We start from the raw sequence: 21,623 nt of genomic DNA, 5'->3' as shown, positions 1-21,623 counted from the left end.
CTTATCTTATCTTATCTTATCTTATCTTATCTTATCTTATAACTACAGGCTACAGATACGATGTTCCCTGATCACAATTATAATTAATGGTTAGGTTCGTTAGCCTCATGAACCGTGTCCAATCCATTGATTATGGATGGAATAGTTACAGTTATGTTTGTGTGTATCCTGACATTGCACTGTTCATCTTCAATTATTTGGTTAGGTTGATTTGTGACCATGGAAAGCAAGATTTCATCCTTTCATATACGGCTCACCCGATATATGGATGTAAACAGGCTCAGATGGAAGCTGAAAGTCTCCTCTCTAAATGAGCACTGCACTGAAAAACAATGCTGATTTATTTTGCCCATAATCTCATGCATGTCCAAAAAGTTAAAACTCTAAAAATGTTTTGCAAACATTTATTTAGTTTGACACCTATCGAGAGTAAATTTGTTTGAATATGACCACCAGTGATGTAATCAGGAACATTGAATACTTGTGTTAATTACAGATCAATTACATTATAAGGTTACGGATACAGTCCCTCCCCATAAGTCCCTATCATTTCATGGAGCTGTAATTGACCAAACACAAGGATTATAGCCCTGATGACATCTCTGGTGGCCATATTCAAACAAATTTACCCTCAATAACTGTCAAACTGAATTAATGTGTGTAAAACTTTTTGGGTGTGAGATGATGTGCAAAAAGTCTGCTGGAACAGAGCCATATGTTTCACAGTGTACTCAGACATCCGGACTGCACTATACCTGAACTAAATTATGTCAATAGGCTACCTTAAAAAGTAAAACAGGCTGCCACAGTAGCCCAGTCTAGAATACTACAACAAGGATCCACGTATCTCTACCTCCAGCATCCTCTGGAGTCTGGTCTCCATCGCCTCCTGTTTGCGCATATCGCGTGGTCTGGTTCTCACTGCAGCCAATCAGAACAGAAGGACGATGCACGGGGGCGACCTAGTCAGAGAGATCCATCCTAATTATGCAACTGGTCTGAGTGAGAATAAGGAAAGAAAAAGAGTATATATATAGCGGTGATAATGATAGTCTATTTCTAAGCTATTTATTTATCACTGATTTATTCGTCATCCATTTTTTAATAGGCTACCGGTAGCCTAGTTCGCTTCTTTTGAGCGGCGATATGGTGCAAATGATGGAGTCGCAATGCGAGTATTTCATGTATTTCCCGGCGGTGCCCATCTCAGACCTCTCCGACCCGGCCCGGTACAGAACGCTGCCGCGCAGAAGTCACCTCTACCTGGGAGAGACGGTGCGCTTTCTCCTGGTACTGCGGTGTAGAGACGTGTCGAGTGGAGTGACACCGACGGATGATGATTCCGGTAAGGCCATGTAGACTATTGAACAGGGGTGCGACTGGAGACAGGACAAGAGAGGGTGCTGCCTATCCTTTTTGGCAAAAATAAGCTAATGATACCTATAGGAGGACTACATTTGAGGGGGAAATGTCATGTCCCCATCATACTAATTTCAAGACAAACCGTTCATCGTGCGCACAGACACCAATGCCCAAAACCTGCCTCATAGCCTGGATGAAATTCGATTTAAATGATAATATATAGCGAGTGCAAGAGTGTGCATTTGGAAAATACACTGGTAGTATAGATTACATTTCTCATCTAGGCATTTCACAAAGTTAAACATGAACCAATAATAGGCCTATATGTTATCAGACAATATCCAGAAACTCACCATCACTGTAACAGTGGGTGATATCATGAGTTCTAGATGAGATATAACCCAGGTCACAACAACCGCCCCCCCCCCCCCCCCCCCCCCAATAAAAAAAAAACATCAGTTGCATGCAAAAGCAGGAAAACATTATCCTGATACATAACATAACCCTAGTGGCCGACTAGCCTAAATTTGCTGCATCATCACTGGGACTTTGTTTTCATTTCAACTTCAACTCTGATCCATGTTACCAACCACTGTTGATTGTAGGCTAATATGTCAACGCGCACTATGATTTATATATTAAATACTAGCTGTGCACGGCTGACATAAGGGGTAAGAAGGTATTATTGTGTACACTTGTGTGAAGCAAATATACAAATATACCATGCATTAGCATTCCCCTGTATAGATATACCATAAAGAACCTCTGACCATAAGAGAGCCATACTGTAATCTAGGCTTGGGGCCTCTCCTGCCTGAGTCTTCTACCCTCAAGCCCCTGACAAAAGAAAATATGAATTTCCCCTCTTTCCACATCTGCAAATGTCTTTATGATCCATTATGATGATAATGTTTTGTTTCCCCCGCCTAAATTATTAAATACATTTCTTTAGGGTATCCTAGGCTTTTATCTGCAACTGCATGGAAACCCCCCACTGAATTAACACACTATACATAATAAATAATGTATATTGCTTAACACATGTGTGCATGTGTGTTACATGTGTGAATTCAGCATTCGAATACCTATCTGTAGGTTAAGAAAGACGATTGGAATTATTTGGTACAGTAAGATTTCCAGAGAGATTTCCTATTTTCCCTGCTCTTCATCATTATTCCCTAATACGTGGTCCTGAACACACCACTGCCTTCACAGCGGGGGGTAGCGGCTGCCCGCTGACGACAGCCGGGGGCTTTGGGACGGAGAGCCCCAGCAGCCAGGCCTGGAGGCAGTTGGCAGGGTCTCTGTGTGCGATAGCCAGCGTCAGTCCTGGGGAGAGCAGCAGACACCGCTCCCATCACCACCACCACCAGGATTACAGTGGGGAGGAGGGCAACCAAGGTAAGGACTGCTATTCCAGTATTCCAGTATTCCTATTCCAGTATTCCTGCACTATTCCAGTATTCCAGTAAATTGATTCGTCAACGGCTGTTATGTGTCTCACAGATGTTCTTCAAGATTTTCTTTGTTGTTGTTTGTTTTATAAGTTGTATTGGGTGTCCTGTAGGTCTATAGTGGTTTGCATGCTATGGACAAGTCGAGGAGGTGTATTACCTGCAGGGGCCTTCGGTCTGTCACACTTCCAGTTCCCGTGAGCTGCTCCTACCAACACCCAGGATATGATGTAACTCAGAGAGAGTAAAGCTGTAGGAGCAGTCAGATGTAACAGACCTGGGGGAGGGCGGGGTGACTGTTGGGCAGTGCAGAGAGCAGGACTGTCACTGGAGTTATCAAGCAGGTTCCCCCCATCACAGAATTGAGTTTGGCCCAGGACACCTCAAGAGAACACTGGCTCCCCATTGCTGCACGAATCTGCTTCAAGGCCCTCAACCTGGCATACCGTGCGGCAAAGGGAACCGCTCCCGCCTACCTCCGGTCAATGGTCTATAACTAACTACACACCCTCAAGACCCCTACGCTCTGCATCTTCTGGCCGCCGTCATCAAGCAGAACCTTGGAGAACATCAAGGAGAACATTTTTCTCAGTCCTTGCCCCACAATGGTGGAATGAACTACCCACCCCAGTTAGGACAGCCGAAACCCGTCCAATCTTTCGCCATCGACTAAAGACGCACTTCTTCAACCATTATCTGATTTTTATTTTTATTTTTTTATCTAACCCTAACTAACCTTACTGTCATGCACTTGTCCTAATAAACTAACCTACACTGTAGCACTCAACACTTTGATGAACATTGTTACTCAGCTGATAGAGTTGTGCCCTTCCTGAAGACTTGTCGTACATAACTTGTAAGTTGCTTTAGATAAAAGCGTCAGCTAAATGACTAAATGTAAATGTAATTGTAAATGAGGACTCAACAGTGAATTCCAGCATCCTAAAACCACCCTCCTCCACACCCACTCCCAGCAGGCCCAACACCACCCTCCTCCACACCCACTCCCAGCAGGCCCAACACCACCCTCCTCCACACCCACTCCCAGCAGGCCCAACACCACCCTCCTCCTCACCCACTCCCAGCAGGCCCAACACCACCCTCCTCCACACCCACTCCCAGCAGGCCCAACACCACCCTCCTCCACACCCACTCCCAGCAGGCCCAACACCACCCTCCTCCACACCCACTCCCAGCAGGCCCAACACCACCCTCCTCCACACCCACTCCCAGCAGGCCCAACACCACCCTCCTCCACACCCACTCCCAGCAGGCCCAACACCACCCTCCTCCACACCCACTCCCAGCAGGCCCAACACCACCCTCCTCCACACCCACTCCCAGCAGGCCCAACACCACCCTCCTCCTCACCCACTCCCAGCAGGCCCAGGTCCACTATTACAGTGGTTCTCAACATGGGGTGTGGGGACCCCGAAGGGCCCTTGAGGATGTTTCAGGGGGTGCACATAAATCATCTATATTTTTTTTAACCATAAAACCGTAAAAAGCCTAATTGAGATTACAAATAGTTTTTTCAAGAGCCCAATGAGAGAATATACTCTAAGAGACTCTAAAAAAGAGACTATGTTTTATTTATATAACTTTCTCCACTGTTATCCTCAGCTACAGCAAAGATCTTCTCTGATGGGGGTCCCTGAGACAAAGACTTCTGCTGCCTAATGTTTATCAATTTGGGGGTTCCTAATGTGTATCAATGTGGGGGTTCCTAATGTGTATCAATTTGGGGGTTCCTAATGTGTATCAATTTGGGGGTCCTAATGTGTATCAATGTGGGGGTTCCTAATGTGTATACATTTGGGGGTTCCTAATGTGTATCAATTTGGGGGTTCCTAATTCAATTCAATTTGGGGGTTCCTAATGTGTATCAATTTGGGGGTTCCTAATGTGTATCAATTTGGGGGTTCCTAATGTGTATCAATTTGGGGTTCCTAATGTGGATCAATTTGGGGGTTCAATGTGGGGGTTCCTAATGTGTATCAATGTGGGGGTCCTTGACATGAAAGAGGTTGAGAACCACTGTACTGAATGACACCCTCCTTGTTTTCTGCCCCTAGAAGGCAGTGAGGATGTGGAGGAGGACTACATAGCGGCGGCAGCAGCAGCTATTGCGGCAGTAGGGAACAGGGTGGACCCCAGGTGCCGAAGCTTCAGGGACTGTAAGCCACTCCTCATTCACAACACCACAGGGAATGGCACTCGGGAGTTCCGCAGGGCTCCTGTTCAGGTACAGTACACACTGTTGCTCATGTACGCATTCAACAGCATCAATACCTCCACTGCTGGAAAATTACCCTTTTTGCTAGAAGATAGATAGATAGATAGATAGATAGATAGATAGATAGATAGATAGATAGATAGATAGATAGATAGATAGATAGATAGATAGATAGATAGATAGATAGATAGATAGATAGATAGATAGATAGATAGATAGATAGATAGATAGATAGATAGATAGATAGATAGATAGATAGATAGATAGATAGATAGATAGATAGATAGATAGATAGATAGATAGATAGATAGATAGATAGATAGATAGATAGATAGATAGATAGATAGATAGATAGATAGATAGATAGATAGATAGATAGATAGATAGATAGATAGATAGATAGATAGATAGATAGATAGATAGATAGATAGATAGATAGATAGATAGATAGATAGATAGATAGATAGATAGATAGATAGATAGATAGATAGATAGATAGATAGATAGATAGATAGATAGATAGATAGATAGATAGATAGATAGATAGATAGATAGATAGATAGATAGATAGATAGATAGATAGATAGATAGATAGATAGATAGATAGATAGATAGATAGATAGATAGATAGATAGATAGATAGATAGATAGATAGATAGATAGATAGATAGATAGATAGATAGATAGATAGATAGATAGATAGATAGATAGATAGATAGATAGATAGATAGATAGATAGATAGATAGATAGATAGATAGATAGATAGATAGATAGATAGATAGATAGATAGATAGATAGATAGATAGATAGATAGATAGATAGATAGATAGATAGATAGATAGATAGATAGATAGATAGATAGATAGATAGATAGATAGATAGATAGATAGATAGATAGATAGATAGATAGATAGATAGATAGATAGATAGATAGATAGATAGATAGATAGATAGATAGATAGATAGATAGATAGATAGATAGATAGATAGATAGATAGATAGATAGATAGATAGATAGATAGATAGATAGATAGATAGATAGATAGATAGATAGATAGATAGATAGATAGATAGATAGATAGATAGATAGATAGATAGATAGATAGATAGATAGATAGATAGATAGATAGATAGATAGATAGATAGATAGATAGATAGATAGATAGATAGATAGATAGATAGATAGATAGATAGATAGATAGATAGATAGATAGATAGATAGATAGATAGATAGATAGATAGATAGATAGATAGATAGATAGATAGATAGATAGATAGATAGATAGATAGATAGATAGATAGATAGATAGATAGATAGATAGATAGATAGATAGATAGATAGATAGATAGATAGATAGATAGATAGATAGATAGATAGATAGATAGATAGATAGATAGATAGATAGATAGATAGATAGATAGATAGATAGATAAAAAAAATCTAATCTACGAATTCCAATCTGGCTTCAGAACATCCCACTCCACTGACACATGCCTTCTCTATTTGAACGACCACATCAAACAAGAGGTGGATGCAGGCAAATACTGTGGCATGGTCATGCTGGACCTACAAAAGGCCTTCGACACTGTCAATCACTCCATTCTGATTGACAAGCTAAAAGCAATTGGTTTTGATAGTTTATCAGTGAGCTGGATGCAATCCTACCTGGAGGGGAGAGAACAGATGGTGGAAGTAAACGGTACTCTATCCCCCCTTCCTCACAGTGAGCTGTGGTGTTCCACAAGGAAGCATACTAGGACCACTACTGTTCCTAATTTATGCTAATGACATGTCGTCAGTTTGTGACTGCAACTTGTTCCTGTTTGCGGACGACTCAGCCCTGCTGGTCTCTGACAAGAACAAGTTGTAAGTTGAAAAAACCCTCAGCTCCGAACTAGGCAAAATCTGCATATGGCTCGCTGATAATAAACTATCATTACACATGGGCAAAACAGAGTCCATTCTCTTCGGTTAAAATAACAAACTCAGCAAGACCGACGGCTTCTCAGTTACAGTGGGTGACAATATTGTCACAAGGAAAGATGAAATTACCTACCTGGGTTCCATCCTAGAGGCAAATCTTTCCTGTGACAAAATGGCATCCAATGTAATAAAAAAAGTCAACAAACGAACTAGATTCTTGTACCGGATCTCCTCTCTGGTAAACAAGAATACCCTGAAGAATACTGGCCACCGTAAATGTCCAAACCCCCCACCCCCACCCCCTCCTAATAGACAGTCTCCTCCCCACCGCATGTATATATTCTCTCCCACCCACCCACCCCCTCCAAATGTACAGTCTCCTCACCACCGTATGTATATTTCTCTCCCACCCACCCACCCCCTCCTAATGTACAGTCCCCTCCCCATCATATGTATATACTCTGTCAGGATCTATGGGTAACAGTACTGTATATTTGAATACTGTATATGTCACAAATGTATCAGTACTAAATACCTGTATGTCCCTATGCCATAAATGTCATGTATGTTGAGTATGTCATAAATGTCAATATTAATTGAAAATGGGGGACCCTGATATAAACAAGACAAACGTCTTTCCCTGGTCTGCATCCCCTTAACAATTGTGTGTATTGAGCCGTACTGTATTGTACCCATTCTGCAATCTGTTAAATAAAATGTTCATTCATTTATTTATGTTAAACCTAGATTCGGCTCAAACAAGGGACTAAACACGTTTCGCAATTATGCCACATCAATGTGGAACGCCCTACCCAAAGCTGTAAAGGAATGTGAATCACTACCCACTTTCAAAACCACTCTCAAAGAGCACCTACGGGAGACTGCAATTCGAAAACTGGCCCCTGTAAATGTCCTAACCCAACCCCCTCCAATGTACAGTAAATGTCCTAACCCAATAATACACAAGACCCTTTTCTTGGGACCAAATAAGGTTTCGTCGATATTCCAATCTACAGTTTCCCCCACCCCGCCTACCTACCCCCCCCCACCCCACCCCACCCACCCAACCACCTCCAATGTACAGTTCCCCCCCCCCACCCCACCCGACCTACCAAACCTCCTCCAATGTACAGTTTCTACGTCAAATGTATATACTCTCTTTTTTAGATGCTTTTTGTATCACAAACAGTACTGTATACAGTACTCAAAGGACAATGGCTGCCATACACTGGCACCAGGCACACTACACAATGGCTGAACGGCTCAGGAGACAGGGATTGATATCAGCCAATTAAGGGGAAGGGATGATTAGGTGGCCTTGATGTCAGAGACCTGATTGGGAATTTGGCCAGGAACTTCGGGGGAACCCCCTACTCTTTGCGATAAGCGCCCTGGGTTCATTAACGACCGAATTCAGTCAGGACCTCGGTTTAGCATCTCATCCGAAGGACGGCACTCACAGCAGTGTCCCTATCACTGTAACAGGGGCATTGTTACTGACTAGTCCTGAGGACAGAGTGCGCCCTGCTGGACAACAACACCACTTTCCGACAACGGCCTAGACCGGGGCTCGAACCGGTGATCTTTCGATCATGAGTCCGGAGCTCTACTCATGTAGCAACGCTGCCGGACACTAGGCCGGGTACTCAGGCCGAGACTGTGGTACAAGGGAGAAAAACGAAGTTACAACTCAAACTCAAAACAGAGCACAGAATATCAACTGGTATCTCAATATCTACTCTAGCCCTCAACAACCTGGCCCCCTCCTACCTCTCTGACCTCCTTCCCCACCACACGCGAGAGAGAGACAGAGAGGGGAAAACAAGGGAGCCTGGTGGCTTGGAGGTGCATGACAAGAATGATAGGTTGGTATAAGACCCTCTTAACTCATTCACTGCCAACGACGATTATACTCGTTATTGGCCGCCAATCGTTGAACGCCAACAACGAGTATACTCGTTATTTGATCGTTATTTCTTTTATTCGATATTTCTATTCATTACAGGCCCACTGACTCGGGGTTAACATTGGGAATCGCATTGAGAATGCCTAGGTGCAATACCGGCAGCATCACGCTAGACGGCGGTATCGAGCACCCTTTCTAACATTGTATCCTGGGCTGTGGGATGGCCAAGGGTTTCGGGTTACATTTTTCATTGTCGGGCAAGACGAACGGTTCTGCCGGTTACATTGAAGCCTGTCAAATATGCCCGATCCATATGTTATGGTGGATTATGCCATCGAGCAAATGGACATTGGATGTACCAGATGGCGATCAAGAAATTGGAATATTGTTTTTGGAATACTCCCGGTCGCAGGTAAGGACAATTCGACGTCAATTTTAGCTTGATCCTGCAAGGCTTTTGTACCGATCGGGCTGCGTTTTTAGTGTTGAATATGAATGCCATTACCGACAATCAAATAATCAGAAACGACCCCCCCCCCCCCCCCCCCCTTTCATGCATTCATGATGGGACATAATACCTATGATGTGGATTTGATTCCGGAACAATAGCAGGTTCAGGCAAGAAACGGCAACGTCTACAATGGAATCGACGTGTACTGCCATAACTAAGCATTTCATGAATTACCCTAGACCGCTCTAAAACCATACTTATATTCACCACGGTATAACACAGGAACATATGGATGGAAAAATTATCTCTACTGGCAGCTATGGGCAAAGATACTCTACCAAGTATTCTTTTAATACTTTAGAAAGTAAATGAGATTTTCTGCACATTCATTCAATCTTTATTTATACTCCATAATACACTGAGTAATTAAACTAATTTACAGTGCCGTCGAGATGTTACATTCACAAGTGGCACAGTGCGTTCATAAATATAAAGACATCAGACAATCAGAATAATTAAGAGCACATTATAAAATACATAAAAAAAAACGTTTTAACCTCTTCCACCCGTACCGCAGATGACATCACGTCATAAATCAATCTGTCTAGAATGTATGACATAATGTTTTTTTCCTCTCAAATGTATCCAAGAGTAAACATCCTAACCATGTCACAACAGCAGTCATAGTGTATATTTTCAGCAAAACGTTTGTTTACCAATAGGTTAACACATTGGGTGCCACGTCCCTTCCGGGAAGTGCATAGGCCTTGCCGCCCATTAACCCCATGTAAGCGCTCACCTTGTTTGTAGAGCTAAACTGATATTTTATATGGATCTAATAACGCCATCGATTGTCAGTGGGTTTCTTCCGGTCAACGTGCAAAAAACAGATAATTTTTTCATCTATACATTTCCGTTTTATACCGTGGTGAATATGAGTATAGTTTGAGTGATTCTGAGTAATCCCAGAAAAAGACACAAAAACTGCTTTTTTGTGTAATTCAATAAACACGTTGCCATTCTTCGCTTGGATCAACAATCAATCTGAAATCAACGCTAGAAGATCGGTATTATCTTTCATCATGCACGCATGAAATGGGGGTTGGAGCGGGGCGCACCTCCGTGCCGTGATGTGACCAACGCCACACACACACAGACACAGAGCGATCGCGGGGAAAAGAATATCGGATCAATGCAAGATTGGTAATATATAGTCCTTACCTTGTATCTGGTGTACTGCAAAAAGAATAATCCAATTATCTGATCGCCATTCCAAATACTGGTCGCGGTAGTCTGTCCCACGTTATCCAGCATTGCACATGGACGGGCGTGCGGATGAATTCGTCGAGGCAACCGTGGTGACCGCTTGTCTTGCCGGAGTCTTTAGAACCCGCCCCCACGCCGCAGCTCGGTAGAGAAAACAAACTACATAGTTTCAAATGGAGTGTAATACCGTCCGCAAGGCGTTAGGCGGCGGTATTGACCGTCTGCGATCTCAGACACATTCAGTACAGCATGCACAAGGTGCCTCGATGGATTATGAATGGCAATAGCGAATAAAAGGAAAACCGAGACAAAAACGAATGATGATGATTTGTAGTCATATGAGCACAGGGCATCCAGAGCTCTCAATGAGCGTTGAAATTTAGAAAAACTACAGTACCCAGGAAATTCTAGCCTCCTGCAAGCAAATTACTTGTGTATAAATTAATTTTATTTCTCTTATTTCTCAGGATACTATATCACAAAACTGAATGTTATTGGCATAGATTGGAGCACAGTTAGTTTGTCTACCTTCTGTGAACATTTAGCAACCATCTGTGTTGAAATCCGATCCAAAATGGTGGAGGCATATCCATTCTAAGAATCGAACTGTACATACAGTAGATTTCATTCTTCATTCTCGATGCACGCCTGGTGATACTAAATCCAAATTGAACTCTGCCATTTGAAAGAGGAGATTTGGCCCGATCCATAGATGTGCGAGTTGGCTATAATAAGGTAATTTATATGCCTCCTATTCTATATTCTATAATAATATTTCAAATTGCATGGGTCCGGATGGCAGAATTCAGTACTGTATCTACAAAACCTTCTGTTTAATCATCTTCTTTTTATTCATTTCCTTGTATTAATTTTTTTGTACATGTGATCTCAAGAAGGTATACAATGTCTGGTCATTGTTAGCATGGTGTTATTCACTGTCAAAGATGCAAAGAAAAATCATAATTCATATTCTCCTTTGTTTCATCACAATTTAAGCAAGCCTAGTAATAGACACAATATTTCTGAGACTGGGAATACTGAGGTCCATAGATGTCCCTAGATACCAAGAACATGCAAATGGACCTTGTAGAAGTGGAGCAATCTTCCATTTACTTAGGTATGTATTTTATGCGGATTTTCAGAAAATAGGGCTCCGGGCTTAAGAGGTTAAAAGAATAAAATAGCAAAAAATTAAAACAGAGGTAATAATTCAAAAACAATTACATATTGTGGTAACCTGATTGGTCATTAAGGTTCTAAACCGACCCATAGACACTAGAGGAAGCATATGGGCCCACCTGGTAACCAGTCACTAGATTACATTTTGAAGGAAACCTTCACACGACTTCACAACTGCCTTTGCATGTCTTTCTATCTCTCTGCAATATAGTCTCCGCTGGATGAGCCTGTGGTGTTGACCGACGAGGTCATCTTCCCCCTGACTGTGTCTCTGGACAAACTGCCTGTCAACACCCTCAAAGTCAAGGTCTGTAGGTCTGTCTTTGTGTCGTAGGAAAGTCTGTTTCTGAGCTATGAAAGGAATACAAAGGTGACAATGGACAATGGACCTCATGATCGAACAGACTTACGAGAAATAAATAAACACAACAATATTTGTATCATAATAATAATACATTTTATTTGGAGGCGCCTTTCAAAACACCCAAGGTCACCTTACATGGCATAAAAACAAAAAGAGGCAGTCAAAGTAAAAAATTGTGGTATTGGCAAGTTAAAGTTAAAAACAAAACAAACAACAGGAAGTATAAAACAGTGAAGTTAAAAACAAAACAAACAACAGGGAGTATAAAACAGTGACACACAGGTTACAGTGAATATGCCAGTTTGAACAGGTGGGTTTTTAGTTGGGATTTGAATATTAGTCAGACTGTCATGTTTATTGTTTATTTATTGTTTATTGTTATTTGCACTTACAAACATACATTTTGGAATAAATTAAGTAAAAAAAGAACAGTTAAAATGTGCAGGAAAGGTAAAAAAGCCCAAGGGCTTATAAGCAACCTCCCCTCTTAAACCTATATAGGATAACTACACAGAACCCCCCCCCCCCACATTATGCACAAACACACATGCGCATATCCCTCTCTCATACACACAGATACATACAATACAGCATTATACAACAATTATAACGGTCGGGGGGGAAAAGACTGCTCACAAATACACATGGATACTACACACTACAGGATCTGTAGTTCTTTTTTAACACATTCAGTGCCAGCCATGCGGGGGCGCTAAAGGGCTCCGTATGCCAGCGTCCACTTCAATGATAGAGCACTCATATTTGCATGTCTTAAATTCAAGTTTCACGTTTCAAGTTTCTTTATTAGTTGTCATACAGAAGTACAGAATACTTTTATACAAAATGCTTCTTTCTGTTACGCTCCAGAGACTGTGCTAGACAAAAATAGATTAATAGAGTATAAAATAAGTATAGCAAGTATAAAATAGAAGTCAAGTACGTAGACACAAGTGTTCAGTATGTATATACAATGTTCAATGCAGAGTAGAAGTAACTGAGTTACCATACACAGTGCCGTCTGGGAGAAATGCGAGGCCCTGTGCGTGATTTAAATAATTTAATAATTTAATAAAGTATGAGGAAAGAACTGTGGAAACATAATAAATAAAAGGCCAAATCAATCAAATAAACACCAAAATATATACTCTCTCTATTGGAATGGAGACTTTTCAGCACAGGATAAACTGCCCACTTTATCAACCAAAAACACACTTCTTCAATATCAGAATTTTAACTAATAATAACTGTCTTACTGCATTTTACTATTATGCTACCATGTCTATACTACCACCAACTATGCTAATATGTCTATACTACTACAGTATGTACTCAGAGTATAACACTCAAGCTCGATACTGCTAGACAAACAATACTAAGTATCCTTGGCTGCTAGATATGTACCACTCCTGCTGACTTGTTGTACACAATTTGTAAGTTGCTTTGAATGAAAGCGTCAGCTAAATGACCAAATGTATTTAAATATGTAACTCACAAAACATTCCATGGCCCCAAAATCATGTGGGGACCCCCCCTGGAGGTCCTGACCGACCCACAGGTTGAGAACCACTGCTCTAGGTGATCTTTTCCCTCTAGTGTATGTATTATTTATGTTAGTTTGTTTTTTCTTTTCTCCACCCCCATAATATTGTTCATTTTCTGCCTACAGTGAAACATGATAGCAGCTATCTGTTAGTTAAATCTGTTGACAAAAAGTGCACTGACTTGTGTGCTGTTTGGGAACAGTTGACAATGTTTATGTAAAGCTTTTCATCAGCTTACCTGAATGTGTTCTCAAGTTAGTGCTGGACGTGTGGGATTTTTTGGGTACAGGGATAATAGTGGACTTCTTCAGACAGGTGGGGATGACAGCCTGTTCCAAGGACAGGTTAAATATGTCAGTGAATACCGGGGCCAGTTGGTCGGCACAGACTTTTAGGACGCGGCCGGGGATACCGTCCGGTCCTGCTGCCTTCCTGATATTCACTTTCTTAAAGGTCCTCCTCACCTCATGTTCTGTTACCCTGAACACTGAGTCTCCATCAGCAGTGTCCCCCCCTCCATTGCAGTGGTTTGTAGGCTGGTGTTGTTATTCCCAGCCTCAAACCTCGCATAGAAGGTATTGAGATCATTTGCTAAGGAGATGTCACTGTTCAGCTTGAGGGAGGTGCCTTTGTAATCTGTCATCGTTCTGAGGCCCTGCCACATAGCTCTAGAGTCAGCCTGTTCATATTGAAGTTCAATTTTATCCCTGTAGCGCCTCTTTGCTTCTATTACTGCTCTCCTGACGTTGTATCTCGCCACGTTGTGGTCATTCATGTTGTCTGCCACAAGCCCGGCGTTGTATGCTGAGGTGCGCGCTTTCAGAGCCTCACGGACGGATTTGTCTACCCAGGGCTTTTGGTTTCGTCCAGTATCTGTGAGTGTTGGTTTACTGTACCAGAATGGCGTGTCCATTGACGGCGGCCTGGATATTGTTGCTCCATTCCCCGACGTCCTGTGGTGCTGGGTCCGACATCTGGTTGCAGTGTTCTGTGAGGAGGGGGGTTTTGCGGAGCCCAATAGCAAACACAGGAGGAGAGAGAATGGAGCGGTTTAGGGTGTTTTAATCGTTCTCCCCAAGCAGACAGAAATGACATCCAGAAATGTACAACAGACAGGAATAGGGAATGTTCTTGGGGTTAGTACAGGTGCACTCCTTGTGCAGTACGGGAGAATGTTCTTTAGGACAGGTGCACTCCTTGTGCGGTACAGGAGAATGTTCTTTAGGACAGGTGCACTCCTTGTGCAGTACAGGCTGTGTCGGGGGTGAGAGCAGGAACTCCTTAGTCAAGCTCCAGGGGTCCAGACGGGCTCGCTGGAACGGAGGTCCTGGGCACAAGAGAAGGAATGTTAGAACAGGGAATAATAATACAAGAGTGTCTAGCAGGTCTTCGGACTGAGGCGTCGTACCTAGGTAGGCAGTTTAACACTGCGACGAGGGACGACAGGATTCCCTCACAGCCGCGCTGATTGATGCTCGTCTGGCAGCGTGGGAATGCTGCAGCAGGAAGCTGCCCATATATGGGCACGGCAGGATGGGGACAGAGGAAGGCCCGAGCCCTGACCATGACAATATGTTTTGCAAGACATGGTCCCACATTCACGAAGAAGTTGTTAAAACTATTTGCAATTTGGGATGGCTCTGTTATCTTATCCGTACCATCCTGAAATTCAGTTGTTGATGGAGAAGAGGAGTGTCTCATATTGAGTAATGTTTTCAGGGTGTCCCATGTCGATTTAATGTTGTTTGAAGAGCTAATAAATTGGTCACTATAATAATCCCGTTTGGCATTTCTAAGAAGATGATTATGTTTATTCCTGTGTCTTGTATGAAGCATACTTTAAGGGAGTAGGACTTTTTTTTTTTGTATTTTATTTTTTTATTATTTTTTAAACAAACATATAAACAAACATGACAACACACAATAAGATATACAAGCATTATTAACAGTGCACATCCAATGAAATCACCATATAGTTAAATGTCTTATACAGGATTACCCTACACACATATGCTCTAGCTCGTACCCCCCCTCCCGGACCCCCCATTGGATAATACATCCATTATCCCTCGCTCCTAACCAGACACTACCATTATATGCTAGCTTTTATTTTCTCCACCACTTCTAACCACATTGTCATTTTGGATTCATTGAGACACAAAATTCTTGCTGTAGATATTTCTTGATAAATCACATCGAGATATGTAATAATCCAGACCTTTCGGCAAATTTTTTCCGGTTGGAACCATCGTGATGCTATCAGCTTTTTAGCCACTGTGATACCCGATAAAACCAATCTCTTTAGCTGTGGATGTACTGCACACTCAAAAACATCATTCAGCAGTAATACAGAGGGGTGTACAGGTATATTCAGAGTTAAGAGATTTGATAATTGCTGGGTCACCTCTTTCCAGAATATCTTAACTGGTGGGCAGTCCCAGCAGGCACGTGCATACATAGGGGTGAAGGGGTGCCCGGGCACCTGCCTTTTTCATTTCTCATTAGAAAGTGCCCTTTTTATGCCACCCTCTTTTTTTTTCTTTTTTACAGTTGCACATATATATATACTGCCCTGCCCTTCCAAATGAAAGATGTCACGATAGAATCTAAATATTAGGTAAAGAAAGTGAGAGAAATGCCACCCCTCTCGTAAATAATAGGTCCTTCCAGCCAACATGTAAACCGCGCAGGGCCAGCAGTGCACTGAACAGGAAATTGATATCCAGCTGTTGTTGAGCTCACAGTGCCCTCACACTCGAGTCGAGACCTCTTTTTTTACAGTTACTATTTCAACTAAAACAAAGCAAGAGTACACATCAGGTAAGGTATTTGCCCAACAAAATAAAATGTCGGGTTTGCAGTGCACTGTATATTTTCGTGAAACACGTCGCCAGCCCCTCCCTGTCTGCTGCTGCTAGTGCAGGAAAATCACGCAGCTCTCTCTCTCTCTCTCTCTCTCTCTCTCTCTCTCTCTCTCTCTCTCTCTCTCTCTCTCTCTCTCTCTCTCTCTCTCTCTCTCTCTCTCTCTCTCTCTCGCAGCTGTTGGTCTGGAGCGCATATTGTGTTATTAAAGGGACACTATGTAGTTTTGGTGACATCTATCGGTGAAACTGAATGTACCATGATATACTTGTATTAACCCCAAAAATCGGGCTTGCGCGCTGCGCGCGCTCGCATTACATTTACTAATTAATGCCCTTTTATGATTCCGGGCACCTGCCTTTCTAAAGTCTTGTGCACGTCCCTGAGTCCCAGTACATGTCCATAAATGTCCCCTCGTCCCCATTTGTAATAGGAGCATTTGGAGTCTTGTTTAAGACCCATTTTTCAGTCTTTTGGAGTCAAGTATGTCCTGTGAATATAGTTAAGATTTATTTGTTGATGGTCCGGGTTCCTTGATGTAAATCGAACATTTGCCCAGGCTTCTTGCCAACCAAAATCACTTTCCAGGTCACTTTCAAGGGAGTAGGACTTTGTAGATATTTTTTATATAATACATTTTTCTTTAGAGCAGATTTTCAGTATTCTTTCTTTACTAGACTCCACTGATTGATACTCTCATTGATACTATGTTTGTTTCTGACTCAAAGTGTGTGTGTGTGTGTGTGTGTGTGTGTGTGTGTGTGTGTGTGTGTGTGTGTGTGTGTGTGTGTGTGTGTGTGTGTGTGTGTGTGTGTGTGTGTGTGTGTGTGTGTGTGTGTGTGTGTGTGTGTGTGTGTGTGTGTGTGTGCGTGCGTGCGTGCGAGCGTGCGTGCGTGCGTGCGTGTGTGTGTGTGTGTGTGAGAGATAGAGAGAGAGAGAGGGGGGTGAGAGAGATGAGGAAGGGGCAAGAGAGAAAGAGAGCTGGGAGAGTGAGTGTGTGTGTGAGAGAGAGGGGGACGGGACGGGGGTGTGAATCCTCAGCCCTTGTGTGGGTGAATGTAACAAGTTCCTAAAGTTTTATTTCCCCTATTATTTCATGCACACTTTATTCATTGTTTTAAATTATTATTTTCTTTTAAGTTATTTTGTGCATCACTCTGTTTTGAATTTGATGCAAATTTGCAATGCATGAGGGTCATCCTTTTGTGCTGCATAAAGCAAGCATTTGTCGACTCATGTTGATAAGAGTATTAAAACTTGGAACTTGAAAAATATCTGTTTAAGGTAGAAAAAAAGGTTGCGAGTTAACTATGGACAATCATGCGATTAATCACATTAAATATTTTAATCGATTGACAGCACTAGTTTAGACATAATTGACTTATCATGGGGGGCAGGGAGTTCCAGAGTCTGGGAGCTGAGCGGCTGAAAGCTTGAGCACCCCTGGTGCTGAGGCGTGAGCTGGGGATGGATAGAAGTCCAGTAGAGGATGAGCGGAGGGTGCGGGAGGGGGTGTACTCCTGGAGTGATGTAGATAGGGGCTAGATTGTGGAGGGCTTTGAAGGTGAGTACAAGGTTTTTGTAACCGATCCGGTAGTGCACAGGGAGCCAGTGTAATTGAATGAGAATGGGGGTGATGTGGTCGGATGAGTTGGTGCGGGTGATGATCCTGGCGGCAGGTTCTGGATAATTTGGAGTCTGTTGAGGAGTTTGGTGGGAAGGCCAGTGAGGAGAGTATTGCAGTAGTCGATCCGGGATGTGATGAATGAGTGGACCAGGGTTTCAGTGCTAGATTGGGACAGAGATGGGTGGAGTCTGGAGATGTTACGGAGGTGAAAGAAAGCAGCCATTAACAATTACGTTTCACATTTATAGTAATGACTCAATGAGGCATTGTGAGCACTACACAAACACTGAAAATTACAGTGAATAAATAAATAAGAACTAAACCCAATCGTGCGGATATAGCTGTAGTAGAATAGACTTACAGACTCATACAGAAACAAGCATTTCATCATAAAGTATTCTGTATTTTGTTGTGACAAATAATAAACAAACTTGAAACTTGAAACTTGAACTTGACTTAGTGTTGCTTTGCTTAGTGTGCACATCGTAAGAGCCAGTGGAGAAACATTCCACTGTGCATCTTACTGTTCACGAGTTGAACCCACACAAATGACAACAGACACAAAGGATACGTTTAAACGAATTCCATATACAGTAAATCAATAGTTTATTAACGATGCAGCAGCCTGATGCAGGCGGCTTGGTGAGGATGCATACGGAGCACTCCTGGGAAGCTGCGCTCAGCGCGCACACACACACACGCACACACACACACACACACACACACACACACACACACACACACACACACACACACACACACACACACACACACACACACACACACACACAATATGGCATATCTATTGCTGCTGGAAGATATCGCTGATCGCACTGAGGAGCCCTGTGCCACCACACGTCCAGGTACTGTCCACCTTGGGCACATCAACCACCTGCTGTACATGGTCTCACGCTTCCCAGGAGGTGAACATAACTCCTACATCTTAGAGAACAGACCTGTGGGTGTGCACCTCAAGCAAGGAGATGCTGGAGACCCATGGCTAATTGGTACGTACTGTATATGTGCGTAATTAATCGTTCCCGCAACAGCAGGCGTCGATTATTCTAATGACTTGTTTTATTAGGAGATTGCGGATATGCACTGTCCCCCTGGTTCATGGCCACACTCAACAATCGTAGTAGAAAAGACTCACGCACATCCAAAGTGTAGTCACGGGTGCTTGACTCAAATAGATATGTAAAGTTGTGAAAAAAAGCCCCAGCAGCATCAGTTTCTTGGATGTTTTGGTCATCAAGGAGGGGAACACTATACATACTGATTTATTTCGCAAGCCTACTGACAGAAAAACTTTACTACGGGGTGACAGTTTCCATCCCACCCACCTCATTAAGAGCCTCCCGGTCAGCCAGTTTCACCGAGCCAGGAGAATCTGCAGCCTTGATAGTTTATATCAGAGACAGTCCACAGACCTGAGCAGGAGATTCCAGGAGAGAGGGTATCCTACAGAATGGATAGACAAAGCTGCTAACCGCTTCGATGTGGCCACACAGGACGAATGCCTGCAACCTAGCATTAGACCCACTAAGGACCAGTCCCTGCTGTGCTGCACTACATATTCTCCTGTAGGTTTTGAATTCACAAAGATCCTACATAAACACTGGCACATCATCAACTCTGATCCCAAACTCCAATCTGTCTTCAAGGAACCTCCCACCGTAGTCTACAAATGCCCCCCCAACCTGAGAAACCAACTAGTGAGATCCTACAGCCCACCCACTGCTCACAGACCCATGTGCCTAACACCCCGGATGGGAACTATAAGTGTGGTAACTGTGCACAATGTGGGTATACTATTAAGAGCAAGACCTACACACATCCACTTAATGGTAAAACCCTCAGAGTTCGTGGCTTCATCACCTGTAGCTCCACTCATGTCATCTACCTAATAAAATGTCCATGTGGCCTGAGCTATGTAGGCAAAACCAACCGGCAACTCAAAACACGCATCAGTGAACACCGCAGCAACATCAGATGTGGTGATGAACATAACCCGGTTGCAGTACACTTTAGACAGGCAGGACACAATATCAGCACATTAAGATACACAGGCATTGAAAAGGTAGAGAGACCAGCCAGAGGAGGAGACCATGGCAAACTACTTTTGCAGAGAGAGACCTACCATATACACACCCTGCAGACTATGGCCCCTCTTGGACTTAATGAAGAGTTTGACATTAAACCCTTGTCGGGCCTTACAAATAAATTTGATTTGATAATTGATTTAAACCTTGACCTGGTTCATCCCCTAATATGTATATATACCCACCCCTTTTCACATGTTGGTGACACTTGAAAAAGGCCACAGGCCGAAACGTTGCGTTATATTAAACTTGGGAACACGGCAGACGGTGTGCTGACTTTTTTTCACAACTTTACACACTCGACAATCCCCAGACGGAGCAGGAGGTGGCCTTGAGAGCCAAGCGCAGCATCGGACTGCTGAATCTTTTTTTGGACTGATTTCACATGAGCCCATTTCTTTTTCACTTCAGCTGCTGTGCGCTCCTCTCCTGTGAAAGATTACAGCATTGACAGCTTCCTCGTTGATTGTTATCACCGTCCGTGAAACCCCTGCGTTGTGTCTTTAGTTGTTGATGATGGTTATTTTACTGGCAGTCACACACTGTATCACCCTGTTGATGCATCCGGGCCAAATAATCAACTTTCTAAGTATTTATTTTCATAAACAAAAGGTCTCGTACAGAATGAAACAAATTGAAAGTATTTAAAAGGTGAAGAAACTAGATGAATTAATTCTATCTCTCTCTTTGTTGTTTTGCGGCCTAGCTCACTAGCTGAAGCCTGATCTGTTAGCCGGTAGCTATCTGCTCCACTAGCCGAAGCCAGCTCTGTCCTCATGGTCGTGGCCCTCCCTTCCCCCTCCCAACCCTCGTCCGAGAGCCGGGAGCTCAGCTCCTGTCTCACTGTCTCGCTTGCTATCCAACACACTTCTGTCTCTGTCACCGGAAGAATGATCAGTTAGTTACGTACACTTTCGATTATGAGGTCCAATGATATTAAAGATGTCTTCCCCATGTAGTCTATGATGTAATTTTGTCCTCCTCATTTTACCCTACAGTGCACAGCTTAGATCCTTATTTATAAGGCTATCCTTGGACTGCTGCCAACTTACCTACAGATGTACATTCTCCAAAAAAGTTATGGTCTTCGTTCCCAGGGCTTATTTTTATTAACTGTCCCTCGGGACCGTACTGAACTGGGAAAAACGGTGTTCAGGTATGCAGCTCCCTCCACCTGGAATCAGCTACAAAACCACCTGAATTAGCATGAGCTGGTCTCACTGGTTGCTTTTAAAACACTTCTAAGTGATATGGAATCCAGCACATCTTGTCCACGTGTGGTGGCACAGGGTTTGAGCGTCTGGTCCGGCTCCTCAGTGCGATCAGAGATATCTTCCAGCAGCAATAG

General features: G+C 42.9%; 1 protein-coding gene across 1 annotated transcript in view; it reads left to right on the top strand.

Annotated features, from left to right (window-relative positions):
* Positions 1 to 1,146: 1,146 nt before the first annotated feature.
* LOC311233521 (trafficking protein particle complex subunit 14-like) overlaps positions 1,147 to 21,623 on the top strand; it is a gene marked incomplete at both ends in the record, with an annotated part of 34,246 nt that continues 13,769 nt past the window's right edge. The window contains 4 exons of the mRNA XM_084320487.1: positions 1,147 to 1,345; positions 2,578 to 2,763; positions 4,892 to 5,061; positions 11,991 to 12,086. Coding sequence (XP_084176613.1) covers positions 1,147 to 1,345; positions 2,578 to 2,763; positions 4,892 to 5,061; positions 11,991 to 12,086 — 651 coding nt within the window. The remainder of the gene's footprint in view (positions 1,346 to 2,577; positions 2,764 to 4,891; positions 5,062 to 11,990; positions 12,087 to 21,623) is intronic.

Source organism: Notolepis coatsorum (genome assembly GCF_963971535.1).
Source record: "Notolepis coatsorum genome assembly, chromosome: 8".
Lineage (NCBI taxonomy): Eukaryota > Metazoa > Chordata > Actinopteri > Aulopiformes > Paralepididae > Notolepis > Notolepis coatsorum.
This window is presented reverse-complemented; position numbering and strand designations above follow the sequence as displayed.